The sequence below is a fragment of the Lampetra fluviatilis genome, chromosome 69, assembly GCF_964198595.1.
Source record: "Lampetra fluviatilis chromosome 69, kcLamFluv1.1, whole genome shotgun sequence".
Taxonomy (NCBI): Eukaryota; Metazoa; Chordata; class Hyperoartia; order Petromyzontiformes; family Petromyzontidae; genus Lampetra; species Lampetra fluviatilis.
Window position 1 is genome coordinate 2244680 of NC_136343.1, and position 18227 is coordinate 2262906.

The following is an 18227-nucleotide window of genomic DNA, read 5'->3' on the forward strand; positions in this document are numbered from 1 at the left end:
GGACGCTATTGGCCAGTTGGAGGCAGTCGCCTTCTCACAACAATGGAGGGCGGAGGATCGATGCTCAGAACAACGAGCGGAGCACCCGGTGGCTAAAGCACAGCAAGTTGCCATAGTAGGGGGAACAGGTTGTGCATCAGCCAAAAATCTCAGTCAGTCGACCCGTGGCACCTGCGTCTGCCCCTTGACCTCCTGGCAGCGGGCGTTCGACACTTCACGTGGCCTCAAGGTGCACATAGCCTGGCACAAGCGTCGTGGTGACGTCAATGCCACTTAGTGGTGAATGGTGGTTGTTGTGTGTGCACATACATGTGTGTATGTGTGTGTAAGTCCATGTGTGTGTCAGTCTATATGTTTGTGGCTTTATGTGCGTGTGTGAGTCGATGTGTGTTTGTGTGTGAGTCTATATGTGTCGGTCGATGTGTGTATGGCAATGTGTGTATGTGTGTGACAGTCCATGTGTGTGTGTGCGTCGATATGTGTGTGTACATCCATGTGCGTGAGTCTATCTATGTGTAAGTCCATGTATGTGTGTCTTAGTCGATATGTGTCTCGTTGTAAGTCCATATGTGTGTGTGTGTAGGCCAATGTGTGTGTTTGTGAGTCCATGTGTGTATGTAAGCTCATATGTGTGCGTGCGTCCATGTGTGTGTGTAAGTCAATGTACGTGTCTCTTAGTCGACATGTGTGTTTGTGTAATTCCATATGTGTGCTTAAATCAATGTGTCTGCGAGAGTCTACGTATGTGTGGGTGTGAGTCACTGTATGTGTGTATGTCGATTTGTGTGTGTAACTCCGTGTGTGTGTATCTGAAGTCGATGTCTGTATGTGTGAGTCCATATGTGTGTATGTGTAAGTCCATGTCTTTGTGTGTGTGCGTCAATGTCTGTGTGTGTAGGTCGATGTGTGTGTCTGTTTTTTTTGCCCGGGCAACGCCGGGTACTTACCGCTAGTTAATATTTATTTATAACAATACAAAATTGACACATTTAACTTTGCTATTTTATACATTTTAATTCAGCTTTTTGAGAGATAGAAATTGTGAAAGCATTGAAAGCAAATATTTAGACTAAAACGTATACAAAAAATTACGTAAAAAACATGTTTTTAAATGCAAACACTTTTATTTGCACTCTAAACGAGAATACATTTATTTGACTTCAGAATAGATCAAATTGATCTACTGAATAAAAGTGGGTGGTTTCCTTTCGATATGTTTAAAAAATGTATGCAACCCACCCACTTAATTCAAATTTGTGTGGTGAGTCTATGGTTTTCTGCGTGGTGAGACTATGGGGTCTTTCTGACGAGTCTATTGGTTTCTGTGTGGTGAGTCTATGGGTCTCTATGTGAGTCTATGGGTCTCTGCGTGGTGAGTATATGGGGTCTCTCTGATGAGTCTATGCGTTTCTATGTGGTGAGTCTATAGGTCTCTCTGTGAATCAATGAAAGTGTCAATGCATGGGCTCGTTAACATGTACCGTGTAGCAGACGGTGGTTTCAGGTGTTTGTGGATTGTGGTCATTGTAGTAATTCATCGCTTTGTTACAATGTGGCTTTGTTATGAAACGGTAAATGGGCAGCTCCACAAGGAGTTTATTTCTTTATCCAGTTGAGAGTGAGTAAGTCGGTGCGTGAGATGGTGAGTGAATGTTTGAAATGGAGCATGAGCGAATTAATGGGTGAGTGAGTGGGTGGATGAGGTGATTTTAAGGTGAAGTCTTTCAGGGTGAGGTGAGTTGAGAAGGTGAGGATGAGGTGAGTTGAGAAGAAGTGAGTTTAATTGAGGTGAGATGAGGTGTGAGAATGAGGTGACTTGAGATGAGTTTACAAGAGGTTACTTGAGATTAGGTGAGTTGACATGAGGTTAGTTGAGATGGACTTTGACCATCAACCCCTGACGTCGGCACTTTCCAGGGCGCGTTTTGTGACATGCATATGTGGGCGAGTGGGATTGTGCATGAGTGAGTGATATGGTGGTTGAGTGAGTGGGTGAGTTAGTGGGTGAGTAAATGAGTTAGTGGGTGAATAAATTACTAAGATGCTGAGTGAGTGAGTGAATGAGTGAGCAAATGACTGAGATGTTGGGTGTGCGCATGAGTTAATTAATGGTTGAATGAGCGAGTCGGTGAATTAGTGCCTGATATTGTAGGTGGGTGAGTGAAATGGTGGTTAGTGGGTGAGTGAAGAAGTGAGTTTGTGGGTGAGTGAATGAAGGGGTAATTGAGTGACAGAGATGGCGAGTGGGTGAAATAGTGAGATGGTAGGTAATTGAGTGAGATGGTGGGTGAGTGAATGAGAAAGTGAATGGATGAGTGGGTGAGTGAGATGGTGAGTAAATGAGTTTAGTACAGGTTGCAATTGTGTAGTTTGAGTCCTTGTCTCTCTGTCCCTCTTTCTCCCTGTACTCAATCCCTGTATCGATCCGTATTCCTCTTTGGACCCTCCACTGGATAAACATCCCCTGTACATTGAGCAGCACTGCCCATAGATTCAGCACTGCCCATAGACTCAACACTGCCCATAGACTCAATACTGCCCATAGACTCAACACTGTTGATAGACTCTACACTGCCCCTGTATATGAAGCAGCCTCACTTCTTACCCTCTTTCTTTCCCTATTGTAACGCCATTACCCTATCTCGTTGTCACGGATACAATATTACGTGGTTCACAGTGGTGTTCAATGATGATACAGTAGGTGAAGCTGTGTTGGGAGTGCTGGAGAGACAATCCTACGGGTCTTACTCGACTGGTTTCTGGTCCATTTGAAACTGAAATTATCTGGATGTGGATAGAGGCCGGGTAGCCAAAACACATTGGCACCTTCAAGTATACAAGAGGGTTGACTTTTAGAACAGCACCAGCAAAAGAAGTGGCGCCAGCGGGAGAAGCAGCAGCAACAGTTGAGCCAGCGTCACCAGCGGGGCCCCGGCAGCACCAGCAGCAGTGAGCTGAGCGAGCATGACGGTGGGGCTCGTAAGTTTGTGTAATTGGAGGGTAGCTGTTGTTTGTGAGAGCATCTGTGTGGACAACAAGAGGGTTCATCGGGCCAAGATGGACCAACCTTCACAGAAGTGTGTTGACGTGACCTGAGTTTACAAGAGGTTAGTTGAGATGAGGTGATTAGAGATTGGATTAGCTGATATTATCTAGCCATTTCTGGCGCCGAGACATGTCTACCCGGTCACAAGTCAACACATTCCAGGGTGCGCCTCATGATATGCAAATCAAACTGAAAGACTTTGTACTTTAACGTGCCTCACATTTAGGTGGCTTGTTCCTAGTTTAGTGTCTCAGATGTCGCAAGTGACTACCTGAGCAACAGCTAGAGACTGCGTGGGCTATAGCTAGATACTGCCGGAGCTAGAGCCAGACTGCCGGAGCTACAGGCAGAGATTGCCTGAGCTACAACAAAAAGCTGCCTGAGCTACAGCTAGAGACTGGCTGAGCTCCAGCCAGCGCCCGTCTCTGAGCAAAGCCACAGGGCCATGGCGAGTGCGGCTGCAAGTAATAGCGAGGTTCCAGGGGAGTTGACCTGCCCCATCTGCCTGGACGCCTTCCGCTGCCCCTGCACGCTGGGATGCGGCCACTCGTTCTGCCTCGAGTGCCTGGAAGGCACCTGGCATGCAGCCGAGTCCTTCTCCTGCCCACAGTGCCGAGTGACTTTTCCTCGGAGGCCCAAGCTGAACAAGAGCGTGACGCTCACTAACCTCATCGAGCAGCTGCGAGTGGCTGAGCCTATGGCTGCCGATGCTGCTATTTCTGCTGTTTGCTGCGATCATTGCAGGAAGCCCGCAGTGATGACTTGCCTCAAGTGTGAGACGTCGTTCTGTATGACCCATGTCGCGCCCCACCGGAAGTTGGCAAAGTTTAGTGACCACGTCCTGGTGTCGCCCGGTGTGAACCTGGAGAATCGACGGTGCGTGGAACACGGAGAAGAGTACCTCTTCTACTGCGTTAACGATGGACGCCTCGTCTGCAGGGACTGCACCGTCACTGTGGATCATCGAGGGCACGAGCTCGTCACTCTGAAGATGGAGCACGACAAACGAAAGGTGAGGAGAAAGTTATCACAGTCACCGAGTAGTACCCACGATACAGCAGCATAAGCTGATGAACTCTGTCATTGGCTGTCAACAGCAACATCTAATTATAACGAAACCACAGCGAATGGCTCAGAGCCATTTTAAAGTGGATTTAATATTTTTCATAGGACATGGACAACACTCCACATAAATGCAGTGTTCCCACGTGTCCTGTGGGGGCCGTTGGCCCCCGGGGTCTCTCCCGCCATCATCCCCTATTCCGTTTATGTTACCCCACCTCCCTAATACCCGCTAGGGTTTCGCCGGCCTTCGAACGCGACGCCCCTACCCATACGGCTTCACGCAGCGCTCCCACGCTGCAAGCATACGTGCGCACGGCATCATCAATCAAACGCCATACTCCCCCTCTTTACGCCGCTACGTACAGCTCTCGCACGCTGCGAGCGTGCGCCCGTCTACAGCCCTGTGCGGCACCCACTCACCACGGAGCACTCACGTTGTGATCGCACACCTGTATCATACACGTAGCGAACGTACGCGCACTCACGCACACAGCTCTGCGCGGCACTCACTCAACACGGAGCACTCACGTTGTGATCGCACACCTGTATCATATACGTAGTGAACACACGCGCACCCACACGCGCACCGCTCTGCGCAGCGCTCCCCCGAGGCGAGCCGCAGCACTACAGAACCACTGCGTACACACGCTTCCCCACGCGCTCACACTGCACGACAAGATCACGCGAGACCACGCTTCGCTATTAATGATTTATTACCTGGTAACTAATGTTGAATCAGTGAGTCGACGAGGCTGGCCTACTCCACTAAACCGGTACCTATTCCCTATTTATCGGCTATGATCCTACCCCACCTCCCCACTCACTGGTTGGCGCCCGCGGAGGTACCTCGATACGTCGCACGGACGTCCGGGTCGCTGGCTGGAGCTGCTGCTGGTCCGCTGGCCTGGAGAGAAGAGAGCCCCTTCCCCCTTGCGCCCCCCTTATTTATTCTCCCTACCTCAAAGGGGTGCTGCGCTGAACCATGGGCTCGTGCACCTCGAGCCCGTGCACGGCGGTTCCGGGCGCTTTTGATCCACTAATCAGTGAGCGGCATAAATCCTAATTAATCCCTTTCTCACGCAGGCCCCCATCATCGAGGTTTATGCGGCGGCGTCCATTACAAAGGTGCGCCGTGGGAATTTGTGCACGGCTGCCCGCGTGACCCCGCTCTCCAGGTTATTCATACTAATAGCCGTATCCTTTAACTCCCCTAATAATGGTGCCTGCGTGCCCGAGCGTAATTACGTCGTCCCTCCGCTGCCGGTGCGGGGGTGCCTGATTATGCAGTTCAGATGCGCTGCGTGTTTTCTAATGATGCTCCTCCATCACAATGCTTATTCCCTCTGCCTGCCCCGTCGATACTCGCGTGTGTGGGGGGAAATGCGCCTCAACCGCGGTGGCCGAATGCCCCACGCCGCGACCACACCATATTAAGGCTGGCCGCAGCGCCGCGGTGCCACGTAGCACCGGGGAGGTCATCCAATTCCCTGATCGCCGGAAACCGTGAGAATTAATCCCGATAAGGGTTTCTCGGATAAAAACCGGTCGGTCAGGTGACCTTCCCTTCCAGCTCTATGGGGGAGGGGAATGTGTGCGGGTGTGTGCTTATGTGGGGGGGGTGATGGGGGGCAGTGCGGTGGGGGAAGCCGGGCGGTTCCCTGGCTCGGCAGAGCGGCCCCGTCGCTGTGGCACCACAGTCCCTTTGAGTCTCAGTGTCTCCAAGTGTGCCCATATGTCCCGCTGAGTCTCAGTGTTCCACGTGTGCCCATGTGTTCCTCTGAGTCTCAGTGTCCCCCTGTTCATGAGTTATCCCCATGTCCTGTGATGTGTCAAGAGCAGGTGCGCTTTACAATATCTCTTTAAACTTAATCCAATAATGTATATGTTAGAGTTAAAGTCGGGTTACTCCTGGATAGTATGTTAAGTAACAATTTATATACAGTATAACCTCGGAGATCGAACGCACCAGAACTCGAACAAATCGGTGTTCGAACGATATTTCGGAACATTTTTTGCCCCAGACACCGACCGAAAATTCGGAGGTCGAACGGGCAATCGCGACTTGATAGAACCTGTATGGCCGAGACGCGTATGGCCAGCGTCATGATGCATGCCCAGACAAAGGTTTTACCGCATGAGAGGCTAAGTTAACGCGTAGTTCTCACCCAGATAAAGCAGTAGCCAACAGAGTGAGACATCTTTTTAATGATAATGCAATGTCATTTTGAAACATCCTAAAACGGAGGCAGAAACAAACCTCTTTAGATAAGTTTTTAGTCAGAAAGAGCTCAAGTGACTCACAGTTAGTGGCAGAAAAGAAGCACAAAAGAGAAAGAACCCTATAAGGGCAGTTAACGGACGTTATTATGGAAGGGGACTTCCCTTCCAAACAATAACACCACCACCTCCTCCTCCTCACCACCTTCCACTCAAGCCATCCATTCTCCTAACTACAGGTAAAGTGAAGTTCAATGTTCATTTATTTCATTTATTCCATATATTTATTTATTTATCCCATTTATTGTGTTTCTTGTTTTTTTTAATGATTTTTATGCATGTAATTACTGTAAACTTCGTGTTAAAATGCTTTATAATGAGATATTTCTTGTGTCTGGAACTAATTAATGTAATTTACATGAATTCTTATGGGGAAAATTAATTCGGTGTTCGAACAAATCGGTGTTCGAAAGGCCTTCTGGAACGAATTAAGTTCGATCTCCAGGGTACCACTGTATCTTATTAAAAGGAAGTACCCAGCTTTGTCTGTGGGAAAATGTTATTTCAAAACTTGTCTTCTCTTAAAAAAACATATACATATGTAATAAAAGACTTGACCACGATCTCTGGCTCAGTGTCCTTTATTTGGTCCGTACTGTATTACCCACACGGCTGTCTCCTCTTTGCTCAGTCCCCACAGTGCTGACTCCGATGTCTCTCTCTTCTCCACCAGCAGCCCCTCTGTTGGCCTCTGTCGCTCCTGTAGCCCCCACAGCAGCTCCGCTGCTGTTACTCACTCTCAGCCCCCCTGGCTGTAATCGCTGCTGCTCTTCTCGCTCTTGCTTACTCCGCAGCGCTGACAGCCTCGTGCTGTCTCTCTCTCTCTCTTCGTCGCTCCTGCGACTCTCTGCAGCCACACCGCTGCCTCTAACACACAGCCTTCCTGGCTGTACTCTCCGCAGCTTCTCACCACCCTTTAGCTCCCTGCTATTCTCCGGGGTTGGCTCCCGCTGGCCAACGGTGCCCCCTCCTCACGTTCGCCCGCGCAGCCCCACTCTTTTCCATTCACACCCCGACTGCCTTCTCTTTCCGGTTTACCCACTTAAGGACCCCAACCTTTCACCCACGTCACCTCGCTCCGCCTCCCCGTGACGTCACATCCGGAAGGTCGCTTACGCCCGCATTACACATACACAAATACTAAGCTATTGTGAAAGCCCAGAGTTCCGTTTGTCTGTTCATTTGTCCATCAATTAAATTATAAGAGGCTTGCAGAAGTCCTGAATCAAAAAGTAATAGTAAATGCGGTGTAGATAGCTGATATAATAGGTTTCCGACAATTGTCGACCCCTCCCCCCCTCCAAAAATCTTATAACCCCTTCCCCCCAGCCAATTTTTATTTTGTAGTCATATATACCTACACACCCTCATACAATAGAGTCAGCAGTATCTAGTGACTCTATAGTAGTACCAACTGACTCTAAAGTAGCATCTAGTGATTCTATAGTAGTGTAGTGACTTAACTCGGAGACGCTAAGACTTGGAGGCACTTATTTTATTTAAATGAATGATTACGTAGCCGTGCAAAAACGCATCAGCAATGGAAGCGGCCGATTGATCGGGCAATGGCCAGGCCATCGGCCACTGAAAGAAATATTCCACCCCTACCAGGATAAATTATTCCCTCTCTGCATGACCGAGAAAAGTCCCAGAATGTCGAGCGCGACCAACTCGTTAATCTGGGACACTGAAATGGACTGCAACGGAGGCTGGGACTTCCTTAGCAGCAGCTTTCTGCACGCACAGTCCGTACAGCCCTTGACCAAGTGGTACATGTCACTCGACATTCCCGGCCAATAAAAGTCGCTCTGCAACATCAACAACGTCTTCCGCACCCCGAGGTGTAACATTTTATCCTCGTGCACCACCCACGTCAATCTGCCCCGCATCAAGAGGCCGTCCTGAAGAAATGATTGCGGGGCATCCATTGGAGTAGACTCTTTATGCCCCAACTCAGCGCGACTCTGCAACGCCATAAGGAATACATCCTCCATTTGTAACCGCCACCACTCGGCACTCGTGAGATTGAAAGTGCTGTCCCCCGGCGCGACCACCTTGGCGGGCTCCCCCTCATTGAGCACCGTTCTGATGGCCAGAGACCCCGCCACCGGAGGTGTACATCGACCCGCGCCCGACAAACACACACAACCCACCCCCGGGGGCAGGTGGGACAACACGTCAGCGTTACAATGCCGCACCCCTTCATGGTATGTCACTCAGAACAAATACTCCTGAAGTATTTCCAGCCCTACGTGAGAGCTGGCCGGAAGGTTGGTCTACTCGCAGGGAGTACTGAAGGGTCGCGTGATCCATGCGAACAACAAAATCCCTGCCATAGAGATAAGGCCTGTACTGTTGTACAAAGTACACTATGGCCAAGAATTCCCTGTGGGTGACACCGTACCGCTGTTCTGCGGTGGACAAGACGCGGCTGCCATATGCAACTACCCTCTCCACTCCATTCTTAACATGGGACAGGACAGCTCCTATGCCTGTGTCACTCGCGTCTTTGTCCAGAACAGACGGCAGGCAGCCATTTTGTCAGGGTCCATGGCTATCCCGGATGTGCTAACAATATGGCCCAAATACCGCACAGATGTTTGTGAGAGGTGGTACTTTTTGCGGTTTTAATTTAATATTGGCCACCAACACTCTGACAAACACCGACCATAATTGCAGCAAGTGCTCTTTGAACGTGCATCCGAACACGATGACATCGTCCAGATAAATGAGGCACGAATCCCATCACAGACCTGCCAAAACCAATGACTTCAGCCTTTGAAACTTGGCTGGAGCCGAATGCAGCCCCATAGGAAGGCATTTAAATTGGAACAACCCTTTGGCGTCCAGAACGCGTTCTTAGGTTTGGATTCCTAGTCCAGGGGCAGCTGCCAGAACCCTGATAAGAAATCGAGCATCGAGAAAAACTGGGCACCAGACAACGCATCCAGGGAATTGTCTATCTGAGGGAGTGGATATGCATCTGCCATGGAAATTTGATTCAGTTTCCGGAAATCTATGCAAAAGCGCAGGCTCTCTTCCCTTCTTTTTAACCAATACAATGGGAGCACCCCACGGGCTGGTAGAGGCAGAGATAATGTCCGCGGCCAACATCTCGCCAACTGCCTGCCGGACATGGTCCTTCTCTTAGGGGCTCATCCTATATGAACTCTGTCTTATCAGGGCTGCGTTCCCCATCTTGATGCAGTGCTGCAGTAACGAAGTGCGGCAAATGTCAAATTTTCCCTTGCTAAAAATATCCGCAAACTCCTGCAATAGAGCACCCAACTCTTCCCATTGTTCTTGGGTCGAATCGGAATTTTCGGAGCACAATTTGTGAATCTATGTCTCGTCCGACTTGCCTCCCCCTTCCACCGCGCCAACGACTTCTGTTGCAGCTGTGTCAGTCTCCTCACAACGTGCAGCAGTTGCATGGGCCAACACTGTGCCAGTTTGGACCACAGCTGCCCAAAGCCCAACATTTAGCACTTGTGAAAAGGGCTCTTGGTACGTTCTGACAATAGTCTGAGCGCCCAACAACGTGAGACCCCGAGTCGCTATTTTAGACCGGGTTAAGAGGACCCCTCCTTTGGATTCGCCAATTCCAGATGCTTCCTGAGCCATAAGGGCACCAGTATCTGTGCACCTGGTGGAATCGTAACAGATTCCTTCGCCAGGGCCTGGACCATTGCATTAGCCACTGCCAGCCTAGTAGGGGATTGCAGAAAGGCCAATCGCTGTCCCGATGGCATTTCAATGCACCCTTGGTCAATAAGGCAGGGCACAGCCAACGACTTGGAGACCAATACCAGCCCAGTTTCCCCTATCCGAACCCTCGCCACTGTCTGTCCCAGAATCCCCAAACTTCCACCGACTCTATAGTAGTAACTACTGACTATACAGTCAAATCTAGTGACGACAGTAGTATCTACCTACTCTATAGTAGTGCAGTGACATCGCGGTATGTCACTGTGTAGTGCCGGCCGTAGAGAGGCACGGCGTGTGGTGTATTGACATCGCGGATACCACTCTGGTGTGGGTTTAGTACCGGCCCTAGAGGGGCTCGGTCAGTGCTGATTGATAGCGCTGGATGGCATCATGCTTGGTGTGCAAAGCCGGCCATAGGGCAAAAAGGGTAACTGAAGGCCATGGCACACTGGTTGACCCGAGAAGACACGTGACGGGTTAAGTCTACAAAGGGGCCGCAAGTGGAGGCTTAGGGGTGGTCACGTGGTCGGGGTCCAGATGCTGCTCGAGGATTCTGGAAGGTGGTCGTGGCCAAGGGCAGAGCCAGCCACGCCGCAGAGAATATTAGCCGGGTCCCCCAGAGGGGCTGGGATTGTTCATCTTGAAGGAACCTTCGTCTATGTCTACGTTCAACCGAGTCTCCAACACGTGGACCTGGACCCGAGCTGTGGTCCTGGTCCATAGTAGATAGTTACGTTGTAATTAGTGTAGTTAGCCTGGTGGTCACCACCATAGGTTGGCATTCTGTTAAGGGGCAGTTACTCTGTTTGTTGGTGTTAAATACATGTATTGCCTCTAATAGTATGACTGAAACTCAGTTGCACTCGCAACAGTAGAATTCACGGACTCTACAGTCATAACTACTGACTCTATAGTAGTAGCTACTGACTCTACAGTATTATCTACAAACTCTATAGTACTTCTATAGCCAATGCCTATAGTAGTAACTACTAACTCTATAGGAGTATCTGATGACTGTATAGCAGTATCTGCTGACTCTATAGTCGTATCTACTAAATCAGCAGCAGTATATACTGACTGTAGTGGTATCTACTGACTGTAGTAGTAGTAGTAGTAGTATTTAATGACCTTATAGTAGTAACTACCGACTCTATAGTAGTAACTACTGACTCTACAGTAGTATCTAATGCCTGTAGTAGTATCTACCGACTCTATAGTAGTGTAATGACATCGCTGGATGCCACCATGTTGTAGGTGTTGTACCGGCCCTAGAGGAGCATGGTGTGCGCTGCATAAAAGCGCTGGATGGCACCAGGCCATAAGTGCAGTGCTGGCCCTACAGGACAGGGTGTGTGGGTGCTGACCGAAGGATAAGGTTGTGCGAGGCCATGGCACTCTGGTTGACCCGGGAGGATACGTGACCGGTTAAGTTGACAGAGGGGCCCCAAGAGGGGGGTCACATGATTGAGACCCAGATCCTTCCCGAGGATTCTGGAAGTTGGGCGTGGTGGAGCCAGCCACGCCACAGAGAATATAAGCCAGGTCTCGAGAGGGACCAGGGTTCTTCATCCCGGCAAAGAAACCCTTTGTCCCAGGTGTAGTTAGCTGACTCAACAGAAGTATCTGCCCACTCTACAGCAGTAATATTTGACTCTACAAAAGTATATATTGACTCTATAGTAGTGTAATAAAAGACTCCGTCAGGCACTGCTGGTCTCCGCTTGTCTTTTATTCAGGTTCTTTTCCGCACCCCGCTGGTCTCCTCCTCGGACCAGCGTCATCTCGCGCGCGCCCCACGCACGCTCCCTCTCGCGTGCCATGCACGCTCCTCCGTTAGCTCCTTTACTCCCGCACTCCGCACACCGCTGGCCGACGGTGTGCTGAGGTCCTTCGGCCACGTGGCCGATGGCGCGGATCTCTTTCTCACCACCCAACGTGGCTCAGACTCTTAACTTCCCCGACTGCCCCGATCTCTTCCGGGCTTCCACTTATATTCATTCCCCCCACGTGACCCTGACTCCCCCCCTTCCGGATCGTCAGATCCAGCCTTCTCATACTACCCCACTGGCTCCGCCCCCATTCACCTCGCCTCCCATTGGGGAGCCGAGGTGAACGGTGGCCTCTCCCACACGCCCCGCAGACCAGGCTCCGCCCCCCAATACCCCGGGCCGTGTGATTGGACCAGAGCTCAGCAGCAACCCCATTTACGCTCGCATTACAGTAGTATCTCCTGAGTTTACAGTAGTATCTACCGACTCTACAGTAGTATTTGCTGACTCTATAGTAGTATATATTGACTGTTCAGTAGTAGCTACTGAGATTACATTAATAACTACTGACTGCAGTAGTTATCACTGTAGCGATTGTATATCCAACCTCCTGGCGTTTTGACAAACGAACATTCAGGGCTACGTTTTAGGGAATGCTGCAGGCATTTTTTAGTGCTTGGACCCTGAGTGAATATTAACCATTGGGAACTTGCAGAAGGAGTTGCCGTAAAGCGATGACGTGGGTGGAAGTTTATGGCAAAACAATCCCCATGATGGATACAAAGTGGATAGGCTCTATCCAGCAGTGGATTGACATAAAGGCTAGATTTTCCTTTTATTTCTAGAAGAAATATATTTAAATCATATACGATCTTAAAATTGTATCTTAACTAGGAAAATGAACGTTTTATTAGCAAGTTTACCATGTCAAATTATGGGGGGAACAATACAAGTACCATAACAGTGAATCTCCAATGGTAATGAATGTACGTGAAGTGAACCTGTGCAGTGCAGAGTGAGTGGGTCCTGGACTCAAGCTCCATGATCTCGGAGCCCAGCTCCCAGAGGCATTGAGTGCAGCGCTCTCTCCCCCGGCCTCCATGACTGCACGGGGCCGCTGTTGCCTAGAGCTGAGACCGGCACTGTGGAAGGGTTCAAGTGGAGTGGGGATGAGAGGGGGCCCTTAGAGAGTGAGTGCAGTCTCCCCTGGTGACCTCTCTCACAGAAACAAGTGGGAGATGAGACGCGGGCGGTGGAGGAGAAGAGAAGGGAGGCGGAGGAGTCCGTGAAGCAGATGGAGGCCGCTCGCAGGGACGTGCAGGTACCGCGTCTGGGCCAGACACTGTCACTCCACCCTGAATAGGGTTTGTGATGGATGGACAACCCCATTCATTAACGTTGACTTCCATTGGCTTGAACACACCGTGGGACTAAAGACACACCGGTCAATGCACCTCAATGCTCAGACGAGCAAAGAGGTGGCTCTCATCTCCAATAAGGAATTGATTAATTGGTGGAAATTAATAATTCCCACATCTGCATACAACTTACCACTTCAACATCCGTTAGCAATATTGGTCAGATGAGGTAGTAAATACCTCTTATCCAATACTCTGGTGACAAATTTGGTGGATCACACATAGACTGTTGTACACCATAATACTGAAACCAGTTCTGGATTATGGTTGGCCAGATGGCAGTATAGCAAGTGGGTTCATGATCCCCTGTTTTCATTTATACATCTGTGGTGGGTTTGTTCTCACAATCAAAACACTAATTTAAAGAGGAATTGGCCTATCGTCCCATTTCAATATTTTATTGAAAAGAGACTCATTGAGGATGTATTTGATGAAGGTAAATTACAGATTTCCATTTGCTTCATGCGAAGGTAAACAAGCGCGCTTCCTTATTGCCTTGCGCAATGAGAATGGCACAGACGCTAAATGTACTCACGATGGTCTTTGATTTCAATGCCTCACAGCCCCCACCCGTTATGGCGAATTGTGTTGTAGTGAAAATGCACAGCGGCATTATCGGTGGCAGATGAAGAAGGAGGCTTCAGTGCTGCAGACTCGTATCACTGTCTGCACACCTTCACAGTTGCACTCGAGTCACACCGACCTGAATGTCATTTCACGAAGAATCAGACATTTAATGAACAGAGGTGGCATTTCTTTATCTTTGCAGGGGTCCATGACAGATGAAAAGGCCTCAATTTCAGTCAGATTTGCCCGCACGAGAGCAGCGTTGGATGCGGAGGAGAAGGCGGCTTTAGAGCAAGCGGAGCAGAAAGGGCACGAGCAGCTGTCCCAGATTGAGAAGAAGATTGCTCACTACCAGCGCGAGATCAGCGAGCTCCAGGCAGCAGCCACTCGCCTGGAGGCCTTAGCACAGGAAAGGGATTCGCTTGCGTTCCTGCAGGTGAGCCAAGAGTCTCCAGTTTTGCTATTGGTACAGAGCCCTCTCACCAGCAGCAGGAGAGGGAGGCTGCTGAATGAGAGTTTGCATCCACTAGGCTTGAGAATACAGCACCATTCATGGATTCGTATCACAGCTCCAGTGCTTCCATTTGGAAGCCCAGCTCATATTTTCTCAGTTAAATGAATTCTCTCTCCCATGCTTCAACAGATTCCCATTGAGTTTGTTTAATGGTGAATATGAACTAAATATTATTGTAATTGCACTTTTAAAATTAACCATACAACAACAATGTACACGATATTCATGATTGTCATCAGCCATAATCTATCCACTTATTGTTTAAGGTGTCCCTAAGCCATTGCCACATCTCATGATGCCTCGATGCAACAATCCACTAGCACCTGTTCACGAGCCGATTTCATCTCCGCTTCTTACTTCGTGTACCTCCACTTTGATGCGCGACCTTCATTGTTCATATTAGGGATGCCAAAATATACACGGTCTCATACACTTATTAATTATATCATTGTGTCTTGAACATCACTTCTACAAGACCTGCCATGTGTGCATTTGTAACACCAGAAATTACCAGTCCTAAATTACTCTCAACACAGATCAATATCAACCGGTCTCACTCTGAAATATTTGCCCTGCAAATCAGTGTTGGTCCTCATGGGTGCGGCGAGATGATAACTACCTCGCCTGGTATACGGGAGGTCGTGGATTTCATCCCCAACCTGACTTCCTTATATATTTGGAGATTTCATGTCTCCCTCCATGGTCACATGGATATTTCTCCAGGTCCTCCAGTTTTTCGCTCCACATTTGAAAACGTGCGTTTAGAGTATTGGGCTGCTATATATTTCCACGTGATTAACCACTCCGTTGAGCTATGATTTGTGGCCAGGTCGCTTCTGAAAAAGAGCTACATAGCTCCGTAGGCCTTACCTGGAAAAATAAAAATAATAGTTTTTAGTTGACTATCAAGCGGTCTCACTCTGAAACATTTCCCCATAAGTCAGTATTGTGATCATAGGGTCATAAGCCAAGACTCTGGGGTTTATATTCCACTGTGTTGCAGTGGAAACTCCACTGATCACAAGGGATTGGAGGTAGAGTCACAGTAACGCATCTCTCTCTCTCCCACAGGGGCACCTGGAGGAGACGCGCAGGTAAAAGACGACTTTCCCTCACGACTCGACACATGACAACATGGGACTGAGTGTGGGGCGCAGACAGTGAGACACTGGCTGTGTGGGGATGCTGTGTGTGGTGATGCTGTGTGTGATGATGCTGTGTGATGGTGCTGTATGTGATGATGCTATGTGTGGTAATAGTAATGCTGTGTGGTGATGATGCTGTGTGTGGTAATAGTAATTATGTGTGGTGATGCTGTAATTGTGAGATGAGTGATGATGCTTTGTTTGATGAGTGCCTGTGAGATGGAGCTGTGATGATCCAGTGAGTGACGATGCTCTATTTGAGACAGCAGCCATGTCCGCTCTGCTTTCACAGGACAGGGAGGGTTACAGCAGCTCCACCCTCAGCTCCCTGCCAAGAGGACATTGCCTCACTTAAAGTCCTGGAGACAACTGCAGTCAAACGCTTGTGTGAGTTCTTCAGTGTGAATCATGCGTGATGGGGCCATCTTGACAATAAATGATCCCCGTGTGTGTGCACGAGGTCGACTTAGCCTCAAATAATTGCCTGGAGTTTTATAAACATCACCACTAGCGAGAAATAGGCCAGGCGTAGTGCTGGCCACCCACCCCTCGTATGTCATGTCAACCTTCAACGGTGCTGATTTGTCCCCACAGTCTGCAAAGGCTACACGGGGGATATTTATCTTTTTACATCCTGGAACCTCGTGGTGTGTAAACAAAATCGCTATTGATGGTAGTACTGATGATATTGGTGATGGGGGTCATGGTAGTGATGGTGGTCATGATGGTCATTGTAATGTTTTTAATGATGATGGTCGTGTTGGTGATGTTGGTGAGAGTGATGAAGATGGTGGTGATGGGGATAGTTGTGTTGGTAGTGATGATGGTGGTGGTGATTGTTTGTAATGGTGCTAGTGGTGGTGATGATGGTTGTGATGTTGCTTATTGCGATAGTGATGTTGATGTTCGTAGTGTTGATGATGGTGGTGTTTATGTTGTTGTCATTGATATTGATGGCATGGATGCTTTGTGATGGTGAAGATGGTTGGTGATGGTAATGTTGATGGTGAATAATGGTGATGACGGTGTTCTGTAGTGGTGTTGTCATCACTGTTGTCACAGATGGACGCTCACCGACTCTGGACACAAACTCAGCTTATGACTACCTCCAGATCTCCTCGAATCTCAGGACGATGACGCTGACTGGTGCCTCCCAGGGTCGCCCCGATCACCCACACCGGTTTTATTGCTTTGCACAAGCCTTGTGCAGTGAGAGCTTCTCGTCGGGCCACCACTACTGGGAGGTGGACGTGGGGGACGCACGACGGTGTCGTGTTGGAGTCGCGTACGGGACGATTCCACGGAAAGGGAGTGGTGGTGCTGCACAGCTGCTGGGAGGGAGCAACGCGTCCTGGTGTTTAGAGAAACGTGACGACAACTTCTCAGTGTTTCATGGTAGAGTGAAGACTGCACTGTCGGTGAGGGGGGCCCCCTCCCCCCGCAGAATCGGGCTTCACCTGCACTGGGAGGGGGGGCTCCTGGCATTTTACCGAGCCGACTCCATGGAGGTGATCCACGACGTTCGGCAGAAATTCTTGCAGCCTCTCTACCCTGGGATGTGTGTGTGGTGTTTTAATGAACCATTGAAGATCGTGGATCTGAGTGATGCATCCTGAAGATGGGGAGAGAGAAACCTAATAAACCGAGACAGAAACCCAATAAACGGAGGAGAGGGGGATGGTGACGAGAGGGTGAAGTGAGAGTGAGGGAAAAGTGAAACGGAAGGTGGAACGGAAGGTTGAACGGAAGTTGAGGTAAGGTGAGGGGAGGGTGAGGCTATGGGAGGGTGAGGTGAAAATTGAGGGAAGGGTGAGGTGAGCGTGGAGGGGGAGAGTGAGGTGAGCATGGGGTGAGGTTCAGGTTGGTGTGCGCGAGCGATGTCACTGGTGCAGTACAAATCGCCGGTGCAGAAGTTTGAGGGATTTGAATTAAATTTGAGAGGGAAATCAGCGCAGCCCCAGAGTCCGTGTGGCCGCTCCTTCACCTGCAGTGCGCGCTCGCGTCACCACGCCTCCTCATCCCTGTGATTCACCATCATCACCACCACCCCATCATCACCGCCATCAACACGGCCCCAATCATAATCACCATAGTCATCACCGCCACCATCATCGCCATCATCACCAACAGCATTTTCACGATCACCATCATGATTACTATCAACACCACCAAAACCATCATAATCACCATCAGCAACATCATCATCACAATCATCACTATCATCACCACCATCATCACTATCACTGTAATAACCACAATCACCATCATCACCAACACCACCGCTATCATCACCATCACCACCATTATCATTATTACCACCATCATGTTCATCATTATCATTGCTCCATTATCATCACTAACATCACCACCAACCCATCATCATTAACATCACTATCATCAATATCACCAACATAATCAACATCATTATCCCCATCATCACCACGACCCCGATCACCACCACCACTATCAACACCAAAAAAACACCATAATCACATCCATCACTATCATCATAATCATCACTATCATCACAACCACTATCATCATCACCATCACTACCATCACCATCACCACCACTGCCGCGATCACCACCACCATCATCATTACAATAACCATGATCACCATCATCATCATAGTAATCACAATCATTACTATTATTACTATCATCAAATCCACAAAAAACACCATAATCATCACAATAATCACAATCATCATCATTAC

General features: G+C 49.2%; 1 protein-coding gene across 1 annotated transcript; it reads left to right on the plus strand.

Moving 5' to 3' along the window:
- Nucleotides 1-3491: 3491 nt before the first annotated feature.
- On the plus strand, nucleotides 3492-17696 carry LOC144952726 (E3 ubiquitin/ISG15 ligase TRIM25-like). Its single transcript, XM_078883217.1, has 6 exons — nucleotides 3492-4058; nucleotides 13091-13186; nucleotides 14053-14286; nucleotides 15436-15458; nucleotides 15802-15896; nucleotides 16572-17696. Exons 1-6 carry the CDS (start codon nucleotides 3492-3494, stop codon nucleotides 17123-17125), a joined length of 1569 nt encoding a protein of 522 aa, XP_078739343.1. The 3' UTR covers nucleotides 17126-17696.
- Nucleotides 17697-18227: the final 531 nt, after the last annotated feature.

Excerpts from the sequence above, each read along its gene's own strand:
- LOC144952726 (XM_078883217.1), top strand. The coding sequence starts at position 3,492 with ATGGCGAGTGCGGCTGCAAGTAATAGCGAGGTTCCAGGGGAGTTGACC. Across the intron at positions 15,459-15,801 it reads CACCTGGAGGAGACGCGCAG|GACAGGGAGGGTTACAGCAG; the intron begins GTAAAAGACGAC and ends CTGCTTTCACAG. Across the intron at positions 15,897-16,571 it reads AACTGCAGTCAAACGCTTGT|ATGGACGCTCACCGACTCTG; the intron begins GTGAGTTCTTCA and ends CTGTTGTCACAG.